This window comes from Notothenia coriiceps, unplaced genomic scaffold (genome assembly GCF_000735185.1).
Source record: "Notothenia coriiceps isolate Sejong01 unplaced genomic scaffold, NC01 NC01_scaffold00027810, whole genome shotgun sequence".
Classification (NCBI taxonomy): Eukaryota; Metazoa; Chordata; class Actinopteri; order Perciformes; family Nototheniidae; genus Notothenia; species Notothenia coriiceps.
The window spans coordinates 45575-54908 of record NW_011360511.1 but is presented as its reverse complement, the minus strand read 5'-3'; the positions used below and the strand labels follow the sequence as shown (position 1 = coordinate 54908).

Genomic DNA, 9334 nt, shown 5'->3' with positions numbered 1-9334 from the left:
CCTGTTTCTGCATTAAAACTGTCTCGTTACCTGTTAAGCATAAATCTGATATTGACCTCCTATTGGCATCAATCAAATTCTGCATAAGGGAAGTCTGTTGGTTGGGTTTAAACGCCTCTCTCAACCTACTGTATATGAAGAGATGAATAAAACCTTTATCCAGCTGTGTACTCCTTGCTTTTGATGTGCTATATTCAGTATTGTACATTGTGAAATGCCTGTACTGTTATGCTCTTAACTGTTAGGCTAGTTGTTATTTTTATGAAAACAGGCAAATAAACATCCTAACTATTGCATCAAATCCCAAGATAACTTTTAAAACGGTTTGGGATTTGTAGTTCTTATCTGCAGGTAGATTAAGCCTCTTTAGATGTTTTACATTATGTGGGCATTAGAGACTTGCTCTCATAGCAATGTTGCTAATTCTGTTTGACTGGTCGAAGCCACACACACACAGTATAGTATTCAACATACTTATCTCATCTTATTCTCCTTCTTGCGCCACATATATTGTCATGCTGCTCGTCCGGCAGCATTGACACGAAACACACAAGAAACACAAATCGCCGAAAACTGTGATCCTTTGCCCCATAGGAGAATGCTCAAAAACACCCCACTTTGACCCCCTACAGATATCGCACACTGAAACGTAGAACAACAATTACAAGTTCAAACGGTTCTCGAGACGATGGACTTTATTAGACTAATTGGATATCTTTTGATAGCTAGTATGGTTTTCATGTAATCGCAGCTTACGTTTTGTGAAACTGTCACACTGTTTCCCATTTTATAATGGGTGTGTATGGGAGAGCTTAAGACTCGTGCTGCGTTCACAACTAAAAACGCTTGAGTTTCACCGCGGCTGTCATCTGCGTTTACTCTCCTCATTCAAACGACGCGCTGGCTAGGGGGCTACAACTACAACAAAATGAACATTTGACCGTGATGTAATTGTAATACACGTTACACGCCCCCTTCAATCGCCTCAAACGCGCCACCGGAGCGAATTCGCATCTTTGCATTGAATTTTCATGTAATCGCGCCGCCCCAAAAATCTCATCGCGTCCGGTGTGAACGCAGCATTAGAGTGACATCACGGCTAGAGGGGGGAGGAGCTGTAAAATCTGAAGAGTATTTTTCTTCCAACTATTACTCGGATGGCCACAATTTTCACTCTTCATGCATAATTTGGTGATCATAATGTAGGGAAATGTGTCACGGCCGCACCGACACACTAATTTAATCAAACGGATTTACACATATAGCAAACGCGAGAGTCATCAGGGTCCGGGAGTTCAAAACTTTTAATCTCAATCAGATCCGATCCGATTTTGAAATCCCATTTTTTGTGATCCAGGATCAGACAAGTCTGCCAAATGTTGTCCCTGGAGTTCAAAGCAATTCAGGATAGGATCAGCCTGATCCAGATTACGATTTTTCAAGATGACTAGATCCTGAATATCAGTGCTTTAATCCTACCGATCGCCATCTAGTGGACATGAAAAATAATACAAGGAAGACAAGAGACCACATTGCAGAGACATCTATAATGTCTAATTATATTTTTTTATTTGAAAGGTGATGACAGATGATGGACTTTTTTTTTGTTGAAGATATGTTTACTTTAATCTAAATTGCATTTGTACTTTTATGAGCATAAACATTTATGTCATCAACATTTGGTTGAAAACAAAATAGGCCACCACAAACGTGAGCAAAAATGGAAAAAATAAAATGTATTTCCCATGAAGGCTAAAAATTGTGTATTATTTCAGTTAACAAACTTTGCCATCTTATTTAAATTGNATCGTTGTAGTTATAACAATTTGACGTAACTGATATAGTAAAGCCACACTGAAACCACGCTTGACAACATGAGACAGTACTAAATATTACTGAGTTACAAAGTGTGGCTTTACTATATCAGTTACGTCAAATTGTTATAACTACAACGATCGTTTTGCAAATAAATATAATAAACCGCTATGATAACGTCACTTGTTGTGTTACTTAGTTAGCGAGGTTACTCGGTTACCTCGCAATTTGGCAGACTTCCTTAATTGTCAGCTTCTTTCCCACGCACAAACATTTGATAACAACCCTCTTAATAATCCGTTTTGGTCATAGCGACCTCGTTTTATAATTACTTGTCTCTCATCTGATAGTGTTCCTCTTCGTCTCTCATCCTTCTTCACACAGCCGTTTTTAAATGTCTGCGCGACTCCTTGTGCGCGGCGGGAGGAGGGGCCAGGTGTCAAGTCAGCCAATTAAAATTCGTGTATGCTTTGCGTCATGAAAAATGGTTCTCGACCAATCACAGCAGCAAACGTCAGTGTTTACATCAGCAGGACGGAAATGGATACAGGCATGGTAGAAACACGGGTAGAAATGTGATTTGACCTAGCAGCTAATGTTGCCTTAATTTTAAGGGTTATACATATCATATTCAAGGAGCACGTCAATCCGAAACGGGCTAACATCATTTTAGGATCTGTTCATTTTACATTTAAATGTTGTGGTCAACTGTTGTCTTAAATCAACACCTGAAATGTCCAAACCTGCGCTACTTTCACTCCATCAAGCATTGTGGAAATGCTTCCAGAATCTTGAAAACAACCAGAAAGTATGGGAGAGTGTGTTGGCCGAATGCAGCCCCCCGATGGCGTCTCTAGGTAACTTGGCGGTGCAGTCCCGAGCGCTTTCGAACATCCAAATCTCCAACACACCGCTCAGAGACTTTCCTGACCTGGAGGAGCGGCTGCGTTTCAAGCTCGAATTATCCACGGATACAGTGCTGGGAAAACTCAACGAGAATATGTAAGTGACTGGGTAAATTGTGCAACACAAATAAAGACCGTAGTCAGCAAGGACCTCCAAGTCAGAGAGGCTGAAACGTAGCTGATGGCATGCCACTCATTTTATGTGATGCTTACCTATTCTGAGGGATGTCACTCATAGTTATTGGTATCAGGATCAGGTTATCTATTGGTACCCGTAGGTAGATTTAGGTTGCAGATATAAAGACAACATCCTGACACATATCCTAAAACAACACAGAAACAGACAAATCTCTAGTAAAAGTACACCCTGTTTTGTCACATCTAAAAACAAAGGTCAGTAGTAAAAACATTGGCATTAGAAGTTAATAAATTAATAAATAGGCATCTGTGTGACACTGCTACGACTTATTCCTTTGTGCGATGGCTGCCGGAATAAAGCTGTTTTATACCGCTTTGTTCTACACTTTGGGACAACTAACCTCTGGCCCGAAGGAGGAAGCTTAAATTCTGAGTGCAGAGGTTGGGAGTCATCAATATAGAGCTGGACCACCGCCAGAGGTGGTAGAAGTACTCAGATCTTGTACTTGAGTAAAAGTAGAAGTACCAGAGTGTTGTACTCTGTTACAAGTAAAAGTCCTACATTCAAAATATTACTCAAGTTAAAGTACAAAAGTAAAGCATCTAAATATACGTAAAGTACCAAAGGTAAAAGTACTCATTATGCAGATCTGCCTCTTTCAGAATAATATGTATTATATGTTTTGATTATAATGATTGATCATGAAAGTGTTCTCAAAGCTGGTAAAGGTGCAGCTAGTTTGAATGACTTTGTATACTGCAGGGTAGCTTGTTAATTTACTCCAGGTGGAACTAAAGTCTGATTTAAGAGTTGATTATATTTCACATCATTAATCCAAATCTGTAAAGTAAGGTATTAAATAAATGTAGTGGTGTCAAAGTACACGATTCACCTTAGAATTGTAGTGGAGTAGAATTAATGTTACACAAGTACAGTACTTGAGTTAATCTACTAGTTACTTTACACCACTGACAACGGCTGTAACTGTCGGAGGTACAGGGTCTCCAGGTTTAGCTGTGGCTCACCCATCAGTCTGCTAGACCCCTTTAAGATCTGAGTTAGAGAGTTTCTGCTCTTTAATGGCAGGTATTCCTCCCAGATTCCCATACAAAAACAGTACTACTGTTGCATATTTACTTATAATAAAAGATGAAATGCAGTATAACAGCTAAAAAGTAATAAGGGGTTTAAAACCAGGTTTGGGGTTGTGACACATGTAACCCGAGAATAATAATGATCCATCCCTTTTCTCACAGGTCTTCTCTACAGTCTGTCAGAGATTCCATCAGTAACCAGGTCTCCGCGGTGGTCCATCTTTACGAGCAGAACACAGACATTCTGGATCTGCTCACTGTGACGGAGCGATCTGCCACCGGACCCTCAGTGTCCGACATGATGGGGTGGCTGCACGATGCTGAGCGTCACTTTCGGCAACAGTATCCTTTATGTTATTGTTCATTGTTTGAATTTGATTTGCATTATGTTTTGGGGTCTTTTTTCTCCTTAACTCTTGTTCAGATTTCTGAGGAGGAAGACTGTGCTGCAGACTCTGAGGCCAGGTGATCTCTCCCTTTTAGAATCTGCCCCCAAAAGATGGAAATCTTTGGAGTCTCCCAGTGCAGGAGATCATATCAGAGGTAAATTGCTTTATATGGAATGTTGCTCTGCTCGGATAATCACTAATAGTTAGTTTATGATTGCATTCTCGTAAAATAAACAGTTAATCCAAATGTAATTAGTTACTACTGTACTTAAATGTAATTACTATTGTACCCTAGATAAAAGGCCAAACTATGGGAAGTACTGTTGAGATTTTAGAGCTTAAAAAGTTTGACAGCAATATCATTTAATAGAATCCTCTTTCTTAAAAGGCTGATTTGAACTATATCACTTGCCCTATTTGAAACTATTTGCTGTAATGTCAGTGTATATAACTTGTGTTTTAATGCAAGCTGACCAGAGAGCAACACAAAGCCAAAAAGTGGCTGTTGTTTAATTAGCCGTTTGTCTTAGCAGTGTGTGTGACAAAGATTGAGATGTGAACGCACTACTTGTCTGTTTTCTTGCAGATACACTTTGCAAAGTGCACTTCTTTATTGAGTTCCAATGAGGAGGGGAAAAGCGACAGAGCGCAACTCTGAACAGATTTAAATATGACTGCATTTCTATGAAGAAGAGAAGAGCTTCAATTGTAAAGATGGACGATTTTTCTGGCGATGAAATGGAAAAGACTTCATTTTTTTTTTATTTATTTTTTTATAAATGTCCCTGCACACGTTCATGGATTGGAATTTTGCGCATGAACCACACATTTTATGATACTTGAAGATGAAGAGGAAATTATAAAAATGTTCTAAAGAAATAACCCAGTTGCGAAATGTCATACTTGACAACATTGTTGACTGTGATGTGTTTTTGTCAAACAACTAGCAACAATAACAATTGTAAGTGAGACACGCTTTAACAAACTTCTTTTATTTCACACTTTCAATGTAGGCACACTCAGTCAAGGCTTTATGTGACAAATAAAGAGGTAATGACATTGTGAGAGAATACCTGCTTAAGAAATCACTGCAATCTTCACAAAATGAGCCCTCATTAAAGCCATCATAACAGTCAGAAACTGACAATTTCGGCAATAGGCTTTCTTCAGGCACTACTACTAAATCACAGTGCAGTAAAAGTCAAACAAACGTCAGGTCTCAACCATTTCAGACAGGTTCAACATTACAAAGAGATATACAAAATATAGGATTAATAAATATATGTACTTCAATGTATAGTTTGAGGCATTTAGGAAAGAAGCACACTAACTTCCTCCCTCTTCCCTTGCTGTTCCCTCCTCCCCCACCTATACATACTCCTTCAATGGTACACTATTAGACGTGATGGCTTTCGGAGGATCTGGTGCTGAAGCTGGTGAATTAGCGAAGCTTCGTCCGATGTAGCCCCTCCGGTACCTGCCACTCCTCTCCATGAGGGGGCAGGTGCTGCTCAACACAGCTCCACTGATCATGAGGATAACGGCAGACGCCCATCCCAGATAAATGGCCTGGCCCAGCTCCCTTTTGTGCATCAGAGGCACGTTGGGATTGTAGAAATCCTGGATGACGGTGTTGGCGGTCCAGGAGACGGGAATCAGCACACAGAGGCCGGTGAGGATGAAGAGAACCCCGCCTGCGAGCGCGATGCCCGCCTTGGCCCTGCGGTCGTCCCCGGCGCAAGTGGTGCACTTCATGCCGCAGCAGGACACGGTGCAGGAGAGCCATCCCATAAAGATGGCCAGACACATGAGGGCCCGGGCCGCCTGGATGTCGGGGGGCAGGGCCAGCATGGAGTCGTACGTCTTGCACTGCATGTGGCCCGTGGTCTGGTAGATGCAGTTCATCCAGATGCCCTCCCACTTGATCTCCGAGGTCAGGATGTTGCTGCCGATAAAGGCCGAGACCTTCCACTGAGGCAGGGCCGTGACGGCGATGGCCATGATCCAGCCGGTCACCGCGCACGTGAAGCTGATCAGCTGCATGCCAGTGTTCACCATGACGACAAATGTTTGTTAGACCAGTCTCTGAATAATCACAAGTTTCCCTTTTAGTCTACTACAGTTTCCTCTTATTTGTTTATCCTCTTTTGTGGTCCTTTAAGTAAAGTACTCCTTTGTTTTTTTTCCTGTTCCTGTTGACGTTGCCAAGTTTTTTTTTACGGTCTTTGCCCCAATGCTACTTTGTCAGCAGCCATTTTCTTCCCTTTTTCTTTTCCTCTTCAACATCTGCTCCCTTTTTTAACTGAGTCCTGAATTCACTGTGAAGTTATCGTTTGCTTTCTCTTTACAATCAACCACCTTTTTCAGTATGAGTAGCACTTTCTCCTCCTTTTCATTCCTCAATACATTATTGACTAGCCAATAGCTGTGCAGCCACCTGTGGCAGTCCTCCGTAGCGGGATCGATTGGGCTTCACGGTCCAGGTCTTGTGGATGAAATTGATCCCAGCCAGGCTTTTTTTTTTTGTGGAAGTGTTTCTTTGCCTTCAGCTCTGGTTCAAATCCAGGAGGCCAATTGTTGAGCTGCAGTATGTTTCAGTGTCACACTCCTGGTACGGTGTAGCCTTACCTAGATGGAGCAAACTGATATAACCTGATACTCGGATTGAGAGGCCACTGATGCCACTGTGCGTGTATCCTGTCACAGCGAGGTCTAGAAGGGTGATGTCTAATTATACAGGATAAAAATCGGCGTTGCCTTTTTACCTCTTCTTCAAAAGTGATCCAATGTTAAGTCCATGCAGAATAAATGGAACAAACATCCTGTCAAGATGAACCAAGAGTCAATCCAAAGAGTCAGGTTTCTCCAAGAATCCGTCTCAAATTTCTCAAGAAAAAAGGCTTTAAAATCTGTGTCTGATTTTAAAATAAAGCCCAGGTTTCAAGAGAAAAAAAGGTTTTGTCCTTAGACGCTGCTGCTGTTGCCCGTTGAAGTATCTCCTTGTTGACAATAAACGGCGCAGAGGCCCAAGCCTGGACGATGCCACTTCACTGCTCCGCTTCACCCTGCCCCCAACGGCTTCTTCCGGTAGAAACGTAGCCCAAATGGGTCAGTCTGGTTCCAAACAAGGGTATAAATAACAAATCAGGGCCAAACAGTGAGACTTCTGGGTACGTAGACCATCTGTTCACTTCTTCCAATCTTCACTGTTGACAGTCAAACCTTGCGAGAGCAACACTGAACCCTAGGAAAAAAAAGAGATGGGAGGGAGGGGGCAAAAGAGGGTGAGACAACAAAAGGAGGGAGGGATGGACGAGGATGGAGAGCAGTCTGTAGGTGGATCAGTTAACACAAAAACAACACAGGTGGTGGGGGGGGGGGGGTCTACAATTGAGATGACATACTTTGTATTGCTTTGTATCTCACAAACTCGTACGTATTTTAGGGGAGCTTTCACAAATATGAGCTGTTAATTCTGCTATTTGTTCGCAATCAAAGGGGGAAACCACTTTACAAAAGGAGGCATAGGTTTTTTGTTTTTTTTACAATGACTAGGATTGAAATGCCAGAGGAGAAATACACAGGTCAAAGGTTAAAAACAAAAAGTATTGTGTGATTATTATACCAGTACAAAAGAAAAAATGACAAAACCCTGAATTTCTGAGACTTTACTTGATTTTTTTGGAGTTTCATTTACATTTAGCAAAATTGTGGCTGAAATGTCAACAGGTTATCAGTATATTTTTAAATAAACTGCTCGAGGTGGGAAAAGTAGACCCTGGCTGTAACAGAAGGATCTGACAGCACCTCTTTGTCTTATATATTTAGAAATGTCCCTTCTCTCGCTCCCTCAGCGTTACACCAAACCTTGGTGTGCCGGCGTGTCGATGAATTAAATATCATGGCATCAAGATCTGTGGTTCAGGTTTCCTTTCTTGTGTAGCCTCCACTCTCCTTGGTAACAGTGGTCATGACAACCAGCCAGGACACAGGAAACGGGATGATACACAAATGGAAGCAGAGGAAGGTGACACATACCAATGATGGCTACCCAGGCTGAATGAATAAACACAGATAAAGGTGCGTGCCTGTTGTAGTGAAATCACACTAAAGCCATGCAGCCTCATTTTCATCGTAATTAGGAGAAATAACTAGATTATGTACATTCTTGTTTTACATACAGTAAAACGATACTGATAATAGAAATTATTGTAATTTCTATGAATGCCCTTGTTCCAAAGTTCATACCAGCTGACTGCGTGACCTCTTTTAACTGAGGCCCTAGGAGCAGAGGGGGTGCAGGGGGTTGGAATATAAACAGGGCTAAATTGAAAACTGAGTGAGGAATAAGTTTTTCGAATAACTTGGTAACTTGACATTAACATCTTTAACTAATTTGGATAAAATAATAGCGACACACATTTGTCAACCAAGGCAAGATGAAAGACTGGCTTTTTTATTTTATTTTGATCCATTGCTTTCAAATAAATTGAGCCACCAACCAATAAATGTTCCAACCTTGGAATAAATAAGGTTGGCAATTAATCAAAACTATGTTTGAAAGGTTATTTTAAGTTGATTGCTTCTTTTAGTTTACCTGAAAATAATTTATCTCTTCTGATTTATTTAATTTGTGTTCCTTTAGCTTGTTTGAACCACTGCTTCTCTTTCATCATATTATAGTAGTAGAAGCACTTCAACTTATAATGCTTTACAAATGTTACTGGACTTCTTGTAATGAGCTAATACAAAGAAAATGTAGTATAATGTGTGAGTTCTCAATAATTATAAAGTGAATTCAGTGGACTTACCGACACTTTAGTGTACCTGCAAATATGTTAAATGCTGCTATACTGGTAACCCCTTGTTTTAGTGTAATTGTTAGAGTTAATCTATCCTCAGGCCTAGGCTTGGTCTCAGTTTAAAGATAAGATCGGCTTCTTTGCTGTACTTGAAAGGCGCTCAAGTTCAGCTTGACTGCATCTTCACTGC

The 9334-nt window shown here is 40.9% G+C and overlaps 2 protein-coding genes across 2 annotated transcripts; one reads left to right on the top strand and one right to left on the bottom strand.

Moving 5' to 3' along the window:
* The first annotated feature begins 2328 nt into the window (after nucleotides 1–2328).
* Nucleotides 2329–5408, top strand: airim (AFG2 interacting ribosome maturation factor). The gene is made up of 4 exons (XM_010785503.1): nucleotides 2329–2817; nucleotides 4116–4295; nucleotides 4378–4496; nucleotides 4929–5408. The coding sequence occupies exons 1-4, from the start codon at nucleotides 2549–2551 to the stop codon at nucleotides 4967–4969; spliced, it is 609 nt and encodes a 202-aa protein (XP_010783805.1). The 5' UTR covers nucleotides 2329–2548; the 3' UTR covers nucleotides 4970–5408.
* cldn35 (claudin 35) lies at nucleotides 5111–7582 on the bottom strand. Its single transcript, XM_010785504.1, has one exon. It carries the CDS (start codon nucleotides 6398–6400, stop codon nucleotides 5711–5713), a length of 690 nt encoding a protein of 229 aa, XP_010783806.1. The 5' UTR covers nucleotides 6401–7582; the 3' UTR covers nucleotides 5111–5710.
* Between the last annotated feature and the right edge of the window lie 1752 nt (nucleotides 7583–9334).

Bases quoted from the DNA above. Each gene is read 5' to 3' on its own strand.
- cldn35 (XM_010785504.1), bottom strand. From the start codon at position 6,400: ATGGTGAACACTGGCATGCAGCTGATCAGCTTCACGTGCGCGGTGACC.
- airim (XM_010785503.1), top strand. From the start codon at position 2,549: ATGTCCAAACCTGCGCTACTTTCACTCCATCAAGCATTGTGGAAATGC. The intron at 2,818-4,115 runs GTAAGTGACTGG...CTTTTCTCACAG, and splicing joins GGAAAACTCAACGAGAATAT to GTCTTCTCTACAGTCTGTCA. The intron at 4,497-4,928 runs GTAAATTGCTTT...GTTTTCTTGCAG, and splicing joins TGCAGGAGATCATATCAGAG to ATACACTTTGCAAAGTGCAC.